This window comes from Syzygium oleosum, unplaced genomic scaffold (genome assembly GCF_021117445.2).
Source record: "Syzygium oleosum isolate NSW1041296 unplaced genomic scaffold, Sole_v2.1 Sole_v2.09, whole genome shotgun sequence".
Taxonomy (NCBI): domain Eukaryota; kingdom Viridiplantae; phylum Streptophyta; class Magnoliopsida; order Myrtales; family Myrtaceae; genus Syzygium; species Syzygium oleosum.
The window spans coordinates 4,396,404-4,411,322 of NW_026607493.1; the positions used below are offsets into that span (position 1 = coordinate 4,396,404).

At 42.2% G+C, this 14,919-nt stretch overlaps 1 protein-coding gene across 1 annotated transcript; it reads right to left on the reverse strand.

Moving 5' to 3' along the window:
• Positions 1-2,333: 2,333 nt before the first annotated feature.
• Positions 2,334-4,267, reverse strand: LOC115673454 (LRR receptor-like serine/threonine-protein kinase ERL2). The gene has a single exon (XM_030595630.2). The coding sequence runs from the start codon at positions 3,862-3,864 to the stop codon at positions 2,635-2,637; it is 1,230 nt and encodes a 409-aa protein (XP_030451490.1). The 5' UTR covers positions 3,865-4,267; the 3' UTR covers positions 2,334-2,634.
• Positions 4,268-14,919: the final 10,652 nt, after the last annotated feature.

Below are 14,919 nucleotides of genomic sequence, written 5' to 3' on the forward strand. Positions count from 1 at the left end.
CAGTGTCTACTTGGGTGTACAAAAATCCGTCTTGAAAGCGTAATTTCCCAACAAAAAAAATATAAAAAAAAATGGCGTGGCGAAATTGCAATCCGGGCGACCAGGCCGCTCCGACCGGACATTAGCCAAAGTTCGTAATGAATAACCATCCTCATCTGCCTAAGTTTCCGCTTCGCCTCCGATACGCTGTCGATTTTCGACTGGATTTCCGCTCTTGCCAGTCGAGACCAAAGTATGTATTCGCAAGTCCTAAAATGAACGCCTCCTCATCCCGGCCGGATTAGAATGAACACGGATAGAGATGCGTCTTGCTACCTTTGAAGATCTCGAGCAAGTGGTTAATTAGAGAGCATTCGGTTCGATCCGGTTCGGTTCTATCTTAGGGGAACCCAATGACAGCGATGGACTTTTCTCATGTGCAGGCCCACGTAGATTCAAACCGTGAAGTAAGAGCTTTATAAGGTTTTATTTTTAGCTCCCCTTCCAAAATTATATAAATTAAAAACCAAATTTTGGATTAGTTGTAAAATGCCTTCACGCTCTCCCCTAAGCCAGATTTCCTCTTCTCTTTAAGAGGGAGGGGAAATTAAAAAACGAAGGGTAAATTGGTAAATGCACGTGTTTCCGGGAAATTGCTAATGTGGCTTTGTCCCAAGTGACAGGGAATTTCTTTGCAATCGAAAGTAAAAGACCATATGGATATATGTTCACATCAAAAATTGACCTGCCCTTTTGTCCTCTGTCCACAATGCCTCGCCCTCCAACAAATTTTTATCTTTTATTTTTTTATTTGATTTTTGGGTCGCCGAGAGTTAAAACTAAGTAAATAAAATACTAGCGTTCAGGGTTCGCGCTATATGCATTTGCGATCGCGAATGTGTTATGCATATAGAAAGGAAAGTCTGTTTTTTTTGGGAGGAGAAATTGGGCGAATTATGTAATTAAGCTGATCTAGTGCCTGTTGGGTATTTATTAAACATGTGAAATTTCGGTTACTTTGCGAAGAGAGAGTAATTGATAGTTTTGTTTTTCATACATCTCAACGCAGAGGTAATAATGGACATGAAAAAAAAAGGGAGAAAAACACATGTTTTGGTTTAAATATATCGATAGGTTTTTAGTTTTAAAAAAACCACTTCTTCATTAACTAGGAGTTTGTTTTTTTCTCATTTTTGAGCCCTCGTCGATTATTTTTTCGGGAATATTATTCGATCAATCCTAAACTTACTGTACCGATACCAATTCGATCCAAAACTTTTCAATTTTTTCAATTTAGTCCTAAATTTTTGTACGAAATTCTAAGGTAATCCTTCCGACCATCGCCGTCTGATTGGACAATCTTCCCTTTTCTTCCGGACCATATTGATTACCATATAGCAAAGTATGAAGTTGCTTCCGACCCAAAAAACAAGAAAAAAGAAAAAAGGTATGAAGTTGTCAATTGTCGCTTAACCTTATTCAACCCCCCCTCCTCTCAAGGGCACCATCGCTTTCGAGCTCCAACTCCAATAAAGTGCCAAGTCGGTCGTTAATTAAATTAAGTAGGTGATGATCTTTTCGAGCGCTTGGCACTGAACCAATGCCTTTGCTTGCATGAGTTAAAAGCCAATCGAAGGTGGGACCGATCTGGCCATAATTGACCCGCTTGTCTTATTGGCACGACGACCATCCATCACCTGTGGGAGTGCCGTAGATAGTAATAATAATGCATTCGTGCCTCTATTACGAATGATTGAATAGGGTTTCGAAGAGGTGTCGATTTGCCAGCCTACTACTACTGTAAAGAGTAAGTGTCTCCTGTATCTTTGAAAAGTTATTCATATGCCTTTTACCTTTCTTGTGCTAAAACATTATGGATTCTGAGTACCCACTTAATATTCCGTTCTATATTTGAATTTCGTTTTGCCCAAAAAAGAACCAAAACTAAATTGCCTGTCTGAATCACCTCTACTTTTGAATTTTTTGAATTTCATTAAATTCGAAACGCCGGAAAATCGGTAAAATCGTATAGAAATTTCTCATCAAATTCCGTGTTATTTATTGTTTGAAGGAGCGCGAAACTAGATCGATAAATCACTCGACCATCTCGTCCCTCTTCAAGGGCAAAAGGGTCGTGAGCTTTTGCCGATTGCAAAAAGGAAATCTTACTTCCCATCTCCTCCATTAGATTGATTGCCCAAAGAGAACAAATTTACCATCTGAAAAATCCCAAAAAACACTTGCTTTGCAATCGAAAAATTAGAAAATTCCAACACCCCTCCCCCCAATAAGTATTTTGTGGAGAACTAAAGGATAACCATAATTCCAGAGCAAAGCTAAAAAAAAAAAATTAATTAATTAATCATAGAAACATATATTCATATTACTAGCAAGTAATTAACAAGCAGCATAATAATGTTAACCCCTCAAAACATCTATAATTATTTTATTCTCTATTTACCCAAACACCTATCACTGAAAAATTAATAAATTGAATCAAAAACCATCCCCCCACCAATTTAATTAGAATTTCCCCCAAATCTTAAATCCTATATGTATCTTTTCTTCCAACTTTGCCCTCCTTCCAAAAGACAAAAAAAAAAAGACCAAAAAAAAGAAAAAAAACCGAAGAAGCTTACCCGGGGATTCCCCATTTTACCCTCGCCACTCGGCGCACTGCGATGTAGGCCTCGTCTTCTGCTTCCCGGCCTTCAAGGGGCAAGGCGCCTGTACGGGCGGCACCATGCAGTTGTACTGCAGGCACAACGACGAGCTCAGCGGGATGTCGGCCGCCGGGTTGATCTCGATCCCCGTCAGGAAGTTGTGCTGGAGGTACAGCGTCTGGATGTTGGCGGCCAGCAGCCGGTCCACGAACGAGCCGGGCACCTGCCCCGTGAACCGGTTGTTGTTCAGGTACAGGTTCTGCACCGTCGAGAACATCGGGGATATCTGGCCCGACAGCCGGTTGTAGCTGAGATCCACGGTCGGGATCGCCACCTGGCCCGCCGGCTCGACCTCCCCTTCGAACCCGTTGCGCTGCAGCTGGAGGTTCGTGATCGGGAACGCGAACAGCCGGCCCGGGATCGGGCCCGAGAACCGGTTCATGCTGAGGTCGAGGTAGTTGAGCCGGTCCATCCGGCTCAGGACCCCGTCGACCGGCCCGCCCAGCAGGTTCCAGGATAGGGAGAGGTACTGCAGCGAGGCCGGGAGGGCGAGCGGCCCGAGCGAGCCGGAGAGGTCGTTGTGCTTGAGGTCGAGCCGGGTCAGCGACTCGGAGACGAACGGGGGGACCGAGCCGGACAGCCTGTTGTGGCAGAGCATGAGGTTGGAGAGCTCCGGCAGCGTCCCGAGGGGGCGGGGGACGGGCCCGGTGAGCTGGTTGTAGCTGAGGTCGAGCGTCCGGAGGCTCCGGAGCAGGCCGAGATTCGCCGGAATCTCGCCGGTGAGGAAGTTCCGGCTGACGGCGAGGAACCGGAGGCTCTTGAGCTGGTACAGAGTCTGCGGCAGGGACCCGAAAACCCTGCCCGGGACGACGGTGAGCTCGGCGAGGGAGGAGAGCCGGCCGATGGCCGGGTCGATGCGGCCGGTCAGGCCCGGGGAGCCGGCCCTGGGGTCCCCGAGGTTGAGGGCGATCACCCGGTCGGCGTCGCAGAGGACGCCGGCGAAGTTGCATGGGTCGGCGGTGAAGTCCCAGGAGCCGAAGAAGCTGGACCCGGGGATGTCGTCGAGCGACTTCCGGATGGACTGGAGGGCCAAGAAGTCGTTGGGATCAAGAATCGCGACAACGCCGAGGCGGTCGCTCCTCATCAAGCACATTGCACACATCATCACCCACGACAGCACGCTCCGAAAGCGAGACCGCACCGCGACCCTCGGCTTCGCCATGGCGGAGGCACGAAGCGACAAGTCTGGGGGCTGCTCGTCCGGGCGGGTCTGGCCCTCTGGGGACTGGCTTTATAGGGGAGGAGAAGGAGAAGGAGAAGGAGAAGGCACGAGTGCTTTTCCGTGAGTCGGCGGGTGCTCCTCGAGCGGTTCAGGGCGTGAGAGCTATAATGGAGGCAACTGGCTATCGACAAGATTTTTATACACGCGCAGAGAGAGGTGGCTTGAAAGAGAAGGAAGAGAGGCACCCCAAGGTTGACGATCTCGTGCTTGGTGATGGTGACGGTGATGGCGACGGTGATGATGATGGATCTTCTCTTCTTTCTTCCTTTCTCTCGAGGGGGCGGTACTTGCGTTGGCTTCTTGGAGAAGACGAAGAGGAGGGAAATCGCTACCGCACTACGCTACTACCTGGACTGGTCTGGTCTGGTCTTGGTCTCCCCTGGTCCGTAGGCTGCACCGCAAGGTTTTGCATTTTCCTTTCTTTTCTTTTTTCTTTTTTAACTCGTTAAAAATAGTTGTTTTACTTCTCTTACCGGTGGGGTGTTACTTGCTGGGGTTTTCTTTATTGGGAATGGAGTTCGGGGGACCAAACGGCTGTCCGAGCCTACGTGGGGGAGAGCCCCGTACGCGAGGCTCGGGCGGGTGACAGGTTGGCACGGGTGGGGGGCTAGGCTCGGGAGCTGGGATCACGTGATCGGTCTCGTGTTTGGTCCCCGGCGGAGGAGAAGGAAGGAAGGAGAGGGCGGAGGCAGGTAGTGAAGTGAAGGGGGGAGGGGGGGAACTGATATTTGGGCGGGGGGGTTTAGGGTGCGGCCAGGGCCCACGGGGAAAGCGTGAGCTCGGGGGCCTGCTGCGGCGACACGTCGTCGGTCAACGGTTGACTTGGTGGAGGCCAGCTGTTCGTTCACCCGCATCATGCTCGTCATCGAATGCCTGTCCGTCCTGTCTCTGGACGCTCACACTCTTCTTGCGAGTGCTCTTTTTGATTGCCTTTTGTTTTTTGTCGAGCTCTTTTTGTTTGCCTTCACTTGTCGTTTTTTCATGGCAATTCGTGGGTTTTTTCCTCTCTTTTTTTTTAAAACTTTTTTTGGTGGAATTGCCAATTTTGCGTGGAAAAATTAATGACCTTTCGAGGGATTCGATGTTTGGAGTCCGCTTAAACGGGTCTTATCTTTAGGTTTGTGCACTTTATCAGATTCGATTAAAATGAACAATCCAATTTAGAAATAGAACATCCGTAACAAATTGATTTCTCAATAATTGAACTGATAGTCTGTAATTGAGCAAAACCGATAGTCGGAAATGAATGTCGTCTTGCTAACTCGAGCAATCAGTTAATTTCACCAAAAAAAGAAAAAGCTTTTTTTTACATTAATAAGATGGCTAGTACTCTTTTCGTCGATAATACTAATGAACTACTTTTATATATTGTTGGGAGAACTTTTTATGAAGAGACCTACTTTAAAATTTGGGCATGACTTTGCAAAAAAATTGAAAATTTGAAGATAAGCACACCATTATACTTAAATAATCTAAATACTCGGATAAATTCAATCGTTTTTTTCCCTCGTACCTTACTCGATTGAAGAAATTAATGAGGTATTTTGGATGCTCCGTACTTTTCTTATTTCGGACGAAACTTCCTCCTCACGTATAGCACCAAAAATGGCTCCAAGTCAATTTTAATGTCCTTATATCCATTTATTTATAGACTTTATTGTTAAAATAACTTTTGGGTATTGTCCGTAATTTCCGAATTCCAAAAATTTCCCTATGTTCGAGACTTAGGTCATGGGTATTTTCGACATCGAATAAATTCTCCAATCCACATTTTTACTCTCTCGAGAAAAATTAATTGTCCGTAAGCTAATCTTAGTTTGGCCATAAGCGGAAAAAGACACAGCTTCGACGCAAGACAGAAAAGGGAGAAATGCCATATTAATGACGGTCAAACCTAATATTCCTTGTCGCAATCTATTCAGTACGTGAAAACAAACACTATAGTTTGACCTTAAAAAAAACATTAAATAATATGAATTAATTCACGCAATACCATGCAGAATCTGTTAAACCAAAGCTATCTAACAATGTCTAACATAGTAACAAGACAATTTGTAAACATTCTCAAGTCAAAAAGGTCGATGACCAAACTCACGAACTTCTCAATCAGCAATTAATAATTGAGATTAAGTTAATCAACTATTAAGATCTTGGAACATTTGAAAGCGACGCTCGCACGAAAAAACTAACGCATGCGGATAATTCTGTTTTTTACCTGCCTCTTTTTTCTAAAATAAAAATCTGGACTTTCTATTAATTTTTTTACAAATCCAGAAAATGACAACTTCATGCTCGAAATTTCATGAAGAGGATACGTGGGTTAATGCTATTTAAATAGATACGACACAAAGAATGTCAATCGAGATTACATATTTCTAAAACTTCTGAATTTGAATGATGTTTTTTTATATTAATATTGTACGCGCAAGGCTATATGAATGTTCGAATTTGAACATATTTTATCGTTTAATATGCGTTTTGAATGTTTGAAATTTTGATAATTTGGACGTGGAGGTTACTAAAGCATATGGACCAAAACGAAAATAAAATAATTATTTTGAAGGATTATTCGTCAATCCAGAACCGCCAATTCAGAAACTGTTCGTGATTAGTTGACTGTAGGTCCCATTTAAGTTGTTCTTATTCGGCCCAATCACGGAATTAAGTTAGATTTCGGTTGAACCACTCTCGATATAGAATTCTTATCAAATTATTTATATATAATGCTTTAATTAAGTTTTACTTCGGGCGGAAACCAAACTCGAGTGGGAATGTCTTTTCCTCTTTTTCATTAAATTTCCCTCCTTAAATATGTCATGCTTTATCAATTTTGCAATCTTAAATGAAAGTAGAACCAGAAAACAATGAATACAAGTGCTTTCATCGTATAATTATTCTATCTTTCGGCCGTATGTTAGAAGCTTGTTAAACGAGGCCATAGGACAGTAATACTTCAAGATATAACACTAACATTTCATCAAAAAATGCTTTTGGTCTCAATATTATACATAACACGAGATAAACAATACATTGAAAATGACATACTTTTCTTAATAACCATTAGGTGCTTTCTCATCTGATGCATTAAATGGCATAGAAAAATTGTGGAAGCACCATAAGTAACAAATGGTTTGTTTGTTTTCTTTTAACAAATTGCTCATTTTCAAGCATTTGATACTTCTTAACCACATAATTTGCAAACTAAATCTAAATTTTGTGTTAAAAATATCCCGAATCGCTTAACAATGGAGTTTATATGCTCTTTATATACACGCGGTCTCCCTCTACTTATTGGCTTAAGCTTTTGGGTTGGACTTTCAAATATGATCATATCAAAGTCAGGATTTGGCCTTTCTGTGTCTGTGTCCATTCCTGTTACTGTTAGTCAGATTTCACGTGGCATGTGCTACTACTAATCCACCAATATACATATCAACTTGTTAGCCGAGCTTTTTGGATTGGAATTTCCAGTGGTTTGGATTCTAATTTTCTTATCCAAACCCTAGCATTCGATCTTTCTCAAAAATGAAAACGTTCCCATGAACGGCCAAACCACCAAAGAGCAAGCAAGTGCTGCCCAAGCCGCAGAGGGCATGCCTGTGAATATGATCCGAGCGGACAACACTCGCCATCCGAATGGACCCACCGGTTCATCTACACACCAGAAACGAGCGTTCAATCGCTGCACCAACTCCACCAACTCCTAAAAATATCGCACGAATCGCTCTTTACATGCCCCCGGATGCACACGAGCCCGATGAATCTCGACCGTCGGACTACTCACGAACAACGGTCGAAATTCACCGGGCTCGCGTGTGCCGGATCTACGAAAGAGTATCGCTCCAGAATCCACCCCCGGTATGCCCCATACACGTGCGAGGTGCCTGCATGGGCTTGCCGTGATGAAAGCTGGCTTGCTATTTATTCAGGTAAAATGGCAATTGAACTTCTTTGCTGGTGGTGTGGGTTGTGGCTCATTTATGCACTTTAAGTGTGACGTCTCTTTCGTCCAGCTATCCCCAATTCTTCCTGCTGAATTGCCTTTGATCTAAAACCTAAAGTGTAATCAAGGGCATAAATGCCGGGATTAACCTATTTGCACGCAATGTAGTTGGCTTAACACTTTAGAAAGCTAACCCCAGTCCTTTCTAATCGTGGCAGATCCTTGGAGGAGCTTAGAGTGTTCCCACTTTGATTAGAGTTGGTAAATGAGGGGGGTATCTCTTTCTTGTTCGGGTTTCGTCGACCTCCGTCTATGCACGGCTGAGGTCGCTGCAACCCCCACCTATGCCTAATGAGAGCCGCCGTACCGGCCCCTCAAAGATGGTTGGACGGCTGTCCTCTCTCTCTCTCTTCTATTTTTCTTTTAAATTTTTTTTATTTTTTTGATAGTGTTTATTGATGTGACGCTTTATTTTTGTTACCATATTGGCACCACTTATTCATTCCGTGCTCCATCAACAATCCCATGTCAACAATTTGACTAGGTTAGTAAAGGCGATAGACATAAGATTGCGTTTGCACGAATTGAGATAGTTATAGGACTTGATTACATAACTTAAAGGATGCAATCGTGTAAACGGTGTAATTTAGAGAACCAAAACTGTCCTTGAGCCAAAATGAATCTTTTTGATTGTTTTTTTGTTAGATAAGTGCACTAGAAGTCTTAAAACTTATCATGAAAATACAATTGAGTCCTAAAACTTATCACAAAAGTGCAGCTGAGTTCTAAAATTTTTAAAAAGTGCAATCAAGTCATAAAACTTGTTAGTATTTTTCGTTTGTCAAGTTGGACGGAGTTAATGGAATGGCTTGATTGCACAAACTTAACAAATTTTAGGATTCGATTGCACTTTTTGAAAGTTTTATGACTCAATTACACTTCTGTAACAAGTTTTAGGACTTTCAGTACACTTATCTCATTTTTTTTTTTGTAAAAAATGATTCATTTAGTTTAGTAATTGATTTTAGCTTTACTCTAAGATGGTCCGACATTCCTTCAAAATAAAAAAAAGGATGTCCGAAATTCGCGTGGAATGTTGACTGATATCATCATCACCCCGTAATTTGCCTTCTCTTGCACGGCAACATAGGAAGCTTGATTACCAAGCATTAGCCAGACAAGACTCGCTCTTCTAGTTCACTCTTCTGATCACATCTGGGACAGAGGAAAAAAATAACTTAAAATGAGAAACAAATGCAAAAAAGGAAAAAAGGAAAAAAAGAAAAGATAATTATTTAGATATTCTAAATTGTGGGTCCGCAAAAGAAATAAAAATTGGTGGGGGACCAGAATATTGGCTAGCAACTTAGATCAAAATAATGAACATCGAAGAGTCCCTTTCCTTGTTAGGATCACCTTTGGCATATGGAATAAATGCAGAGGAAAGTTCAGGCATGCACCCCCAATTTAACGTGTGTCCACTTCAACGCATCTGGCCTTTGATTTTTTGTTTTTTGCTTTGCTCCATTTAATAATTGTCGGGCCATCGCCTGTTTCTTGAACTCGGACTCACTTAACGCGAAAGATGGACCCAAAAAAGCTTACACTGATATATGGATGGGGACTATACCTCTCGTGTCAAGCGATGCGGGATAAAATTTCAGTAGGTTACATCATCTCGAATCCTATGCATCGAAAATAATAATAATTATCCAATCAAGTCGGTCAATAAACACACTTTACTCATCCTAGAAAATTGTGGGTTCACCTAATCCTGCAGGGTTACATCACCTCAAATCACAAAGAGGAAACAATAGTCAAAGAGTAGCTCAATAATCCACTTTATTCATCCTAAAGAGTGGGTTCACCTAGGAAAATAATTTAAAGAGTTAGTTCATGATAGACTCCATTCATCCTAGGAAATTTGTGGGTTCACCTAGACTATGACATGTGCATGCATGGATGTGTACCATATAGCTTAGGGAGCTATGTATACTTGGATTTTTCTTAGGCTTCGAAGATCCAAAGCCCTAGATACTACTACGGTGTACGTGGACCAATTGTTACTAAATTCCAAATAATGTGATTGCAAAGCAACCGGTTCAGGAATCAACAGCTGTATGGATTGTACACGCTCTTGTAAGATGGCATATATGAAAAAATTGAGATAGTTGCCCAAAAAGAAGAAAAAGAGATAATGTAGGAGCTCAAGCACATGGTATAAAGCATGAACAAATGTGCTAAAACACTTCGAAAGTGTCCACACTTTACTAACATGAGAATACGAGAGATCTTAAATCTTTCCTATACATATCTTCTCGATTTCCATACCTATCTTTAGGCGAAATTCGTTTTATTTGAGTTAAGGAGAATAAAATCGTGTCCGAACCGTGATAACCAGTGACTTGATCCAATGGTGGTCGACCCTTACTAATAGGGGTGAGTATGGTCCGGGTGGGCGGTTCCCAACATGGAATCGGAAACCGCTCATTAAGGGTCGGTTCCGAAAAATTGGAACCGAAACCGCCCGTTGGTTCCATGGATCCACCCGAGAACCAAACTGCCGATTCGGTCCGATTCAGAGGTGAGTCCATGGAATCGGTCCTATCAAGCTTCATGCAAATAGAGGTGACCAAGAGCGAGAAAGGGAGGCAATGAACGGCCGGAGGCTTAGCCGTGAGTTAATAGGAGTTGAGAGTCGAGGCCGTGAGTCAATGGGCGATGAGGTTAAGAATCGAGACCATGAATGAGAGATAGAGAGATAACTCAAACAAAGTGAGAGAGAGACGAGATGAGTACTTAGTTGATGGGCGTTAAACTTTAGATGAGATTTTAGGATTTTCATTTTTCTTAAAATGTTTTCTTTTTTCTTTTTGGTTGGAATTTTTTTTTTAAATTATATATATATTACCAGTCTAGTCCGGGTGGATGGGTAAGCGGTTCTACGCTTAGAATCGGGAACTGGATTGGTATTCACCATTTCTAGTAGATTGAAATCGGGAATCAGACCGGTTCCCACGGGAACCGCCGATTTTGATCTGGTTCTAGGCGGTCCAGGCGGTTCCCGGTTCCTTTGCACTACTTACTAAGATATTAGAGGAAAAAATTGTCCAAAAAGTTATAAACCTATTGTATTTTTGCCAATTCAGTCCTAAACATTTTAATTTTGTCAATCGAGTCCTAAACTTTTTCATTTCTTGTCAATTGAGTCCTAAACTTTTTCATTTCTTGCCAATTGAGTCCATCCGATCAATTTTGGTCGGAAATTATTGATGTGGACACCGGCTGACCTACGTGGCATCGACTGGACAATTTTTAATAAATTTTTTTTCCTCCTCTTCTTCCTCCTCCAGCCGGTCGCCAAGCCTCACCCCTGCCGGCCACTGATAAGGGTGTGAGGCTCGCCCTTGCCGGTGGCCGGCAGGGGCGAGGCTCACCCGAAGCTAGCGAGGTCGATCTCGCTAGCCCTCACCTCTGGCCGATTGCCGAGGCTCTGCGACTGGCTGGAGGAGGAAGAAGGGGAGGAAAAATAAAAATAAAAAAAGAAAAAGGAAAAAAAGAAAAAGAATAGAAAAGAAAAATAAAAAATTCAAAAAATATGAAATATTATTTAAAATTGTCTACATTGATGCCACGTAGGTCGCCTGGCGTCTATGTCAACGATTTCCAGTCAAAATTAGCCGGATGGACTTAGCAATAAGTAAAAAGGTTTATAAAATTGAAATGTTTAGAACTGAACTGGCAAAAGTGCAATATGTTTATGGCTTTTTGGACAATTTCTCCGATATAAGAGCTCTTAAATTTGATTTTTATTTTGTCATCCATCAAACCTTGTGGCCGAAATATAAATGGGAGTAACAAACGAAATATAAAAGTTACGGTAGGGCAACTTAAAGATTTGGAGGAGTATATGATAATTAATATATGGGATAATGACACAAATAGTCCCTGAACTTTGACTTAATGTGCAATTTGGTCCCTGAACTTTTAATTTGTTCAATGTAGTCCCTGAACTTTAACATAATATTCAATTTGATCCCTGAACTTTTAATTTGTTCAATGTGGTCTCTGAACTTTTAATTTGTGTTCAATTTAGTCCCTGAACTATATGAAAATGTTCAATATAGTCCATGTACTTGAATTAATGGAATGACTATATTGAACATTTTCAAATAGTTCAAGGACTAAATTGAACACATATTAAAAGTTCAGGGACCACATTGAACAAATTAAAAGTTCATGGATCAAATTGCACATTGGATCAAAGTTCAGGGACTATTTGTGTCATTTTCCCTTAATATATCATAAAAGAAGCAAAGTCCCGTCACTTACCCTGAACAGAGCATTTAGGTTATCATTCAACAAAGAGCCTTCGTGCCTTAATTGTTCCAAGCAACTCAAACACCTGGAACAGGACATTACATTTCATATTATTTTGAATAAATCGATCTTTTCTTGTATATCGATCGAATGTACGAGGATCATATCATCTTGATTAGTAATTTAGAATTTGACTACGGCCCACGTACCTCTGCGTTGTTAATTATGGATTAGTGGTAGAATCCTTAATTATCCCTCCATTTGAGAGTGGTAAGTTCAGACCGTGGCTCGTTGGGGAAAACTTGACCGACCTAGTTCATGCCTAACATTTTCTAAGGGGCTTGGTGTCGATCCATGTTCTTGTGACACAGGCCACTTACCCCTAACTAGTATACTAGTATACTCTTTACATGTGGCAGGAAACATTCTGTCGATTTCAAAACATGGATCGCCATGTCACATTACACTGTTCAATAGCAATTTCTTACCTCTCACCGTAAATAAGGGAAAAGTGTTAGAAAAGTCATAAACATTTTGTATTGGTGCTAAACCTTTTTTTGGTGTCAATTCAGTCCCAAATATTTTGTTTTTATACCAATTTAGTCATTCCGGCTAATTTTGGCTAGATATTGCTGACGTGGACACCAGCCGACGATGACGTAGATAATTTTTAATAATATTTTAATACTTTTCGATTTTTTTATTATTTTCTTTTCTTTTCTTTTTCTTCCCCTTTCTTCTTCCTCCAGCTAGTCGCCAGATCTAGTGAGGTCGGACCTCACCCGATGGCTAGCGAGGCTCGAGCCTCGCCAGATTCGGTGAGGGCGAGCCTCGCCCAGTTCAACGTAAGATGTTTAGGACTGAATTGACACCAAAAAAAGGTTTAGGACTAAATTGGCATCAATGCAAAATGTTTATGACTTTTCTGATACTTTTCCTCTATAAATAAGCCTAAATCGTTCATTTGAGGAGGAGAATTCGCAACAGAAGAGGCTTCAATCTTTGGCGTTCCCTTTTCTTTATTTTGTCCTCTATGACATTTTCCTTACGTGCCATCGCCTTGAAGACTCGTAGGCTGCGTTCGGTAACATTTTTGGGAAAAGTTTTTGGAGTAATGCAAAAGACTTTAGTTGGAAGGAATTTTTCTAAATGCAAATAGTGTTTTGTAAAGTGTAATTTAAAAGTGTATTGCGAAGCAATTTTGGTTTAAATGTTGGTCGGAAGAAACTATGACTTTTGTTATTCTTTTTTTTTTAAAAAGAAAAAACCACAACCTTTCGTCGGCAGGGCTTAGGTGGCCGGTGAGCTAGATCTAGCGCTGGCATGCCTTGCCTGAGATTGCCGGCCACTAGATCTAGCCTTGCCAGCAGTTAGATTTGGCCTCATCGATGACGTCTCCTGATGAGGGCATTTTCAGAGTTTCTATAGAGAGGCAAAGTTAGAAGAAAAAAATACATTAGCATTCCGAAAAATGCTAAAGCCCAAAGCTGTTATGAATCTGCCTTGGGCTAAGGGACTTTAGAGGATTTTGGAAATATAATGCATTTTTCTAAAACTCTATACAAAAATTTGCTAAATTGCTTTGACTTTTGACCAAAGTCTCTTAGGCTCAAAAGCATTTGACAAATGGTTTGCCCAAGATTGTAAAAAAATATATTGTGAGATTTTTGGACGTTTCAAAATGAAATCCCGCAATTTAAGCTGGAAAATTGTTCAAAAAGTTCTAAACATATTGTATGGCACAAATTCAGTCATAAATTTTTCAATCATGCCAATTTAGTTCTAAACCTCTTGACAATTTATCAATTCAGTTCCAAACCTTTCAATTGTGCCTGTTGTACAATATGTTAAGGATTTTTTGGACAATTTATGCATATGTCCACAAAAAGAGATGATATTAAAAAAAAGGGATAAGTGCACTACAAGTCCTAAAACTTGTCACAAAAGTGCATTTGAGTCCTAAAACTTACAAAAAGTGCAATTGAGTCCAAAAACTTGTCAAATTGATTCAATCGAGTCCTAAACTTAACAGCGTTAAATTTACTAACGGAAAACGCTGACGTGGCGTTGACGTGTCATATTTTATTACTTTTATTGGGACACGTGGCAATGATGTGGCATCCAATAAGCGCCACGTCAGCAAAAATAAAAATAAAAATAGAAAAAAAGCTATATAAAAAAAAAAAGGAAACCCCAACCGGCAGCTGCAATGGTGGCCAAGCCCTCGCCGGTGGCCGCCGCCACAGCTGCCGGGAAGGGTCGGCGGAGGTTGCCTGGGCCTTCCCGAAGCCCGGCGACCCTCATCGGCCCCACCGGTCCCCGACGACGGCATGAAGCCCCCGATTTGGGGGAGGGCGCGACCCTCGCCTTAGATCTGAGCGAGGGTCACCGGGCGCCGGCGAGGGCCGGCGGGGCTCGCCTCGGGGTCGCCCACCCCGGGCGAGGCCTCGCCGGCGACCCTTGCTTAGATCCGGGCGAGTGGTCGCGCCCTCCCCCCAGACGGGGCCGCAGCCCTCGCCGGACTCGCCTGGGCCGGCGAGGGTCGCCGGGCTTCGGGAAGGCCCAGGCGACCTCCGCCGGTCCTTCCCAGCGGCTGTGGCGGCGGCCACCGGCGAGGGCTTGGCCATCGCCGCAGCTGCTGGTTTAGGGTTTTTTTTTCCTTTTTTTTGTTTTTTTATAGCTTTTTCTAATTTAATTTACATTTTTTTCAACTTTTTCTGATGTGGCGTTTG

Coding starts and splice junctions, on each gene's coding strand:
- LOC115673454 (XM_030595630.2), bottom strand. CDS start 3,864: ATGGCGAAGCCGAGGGTCGCGGTGCGGTCTCGCTTTCGGAGCGTGCTG.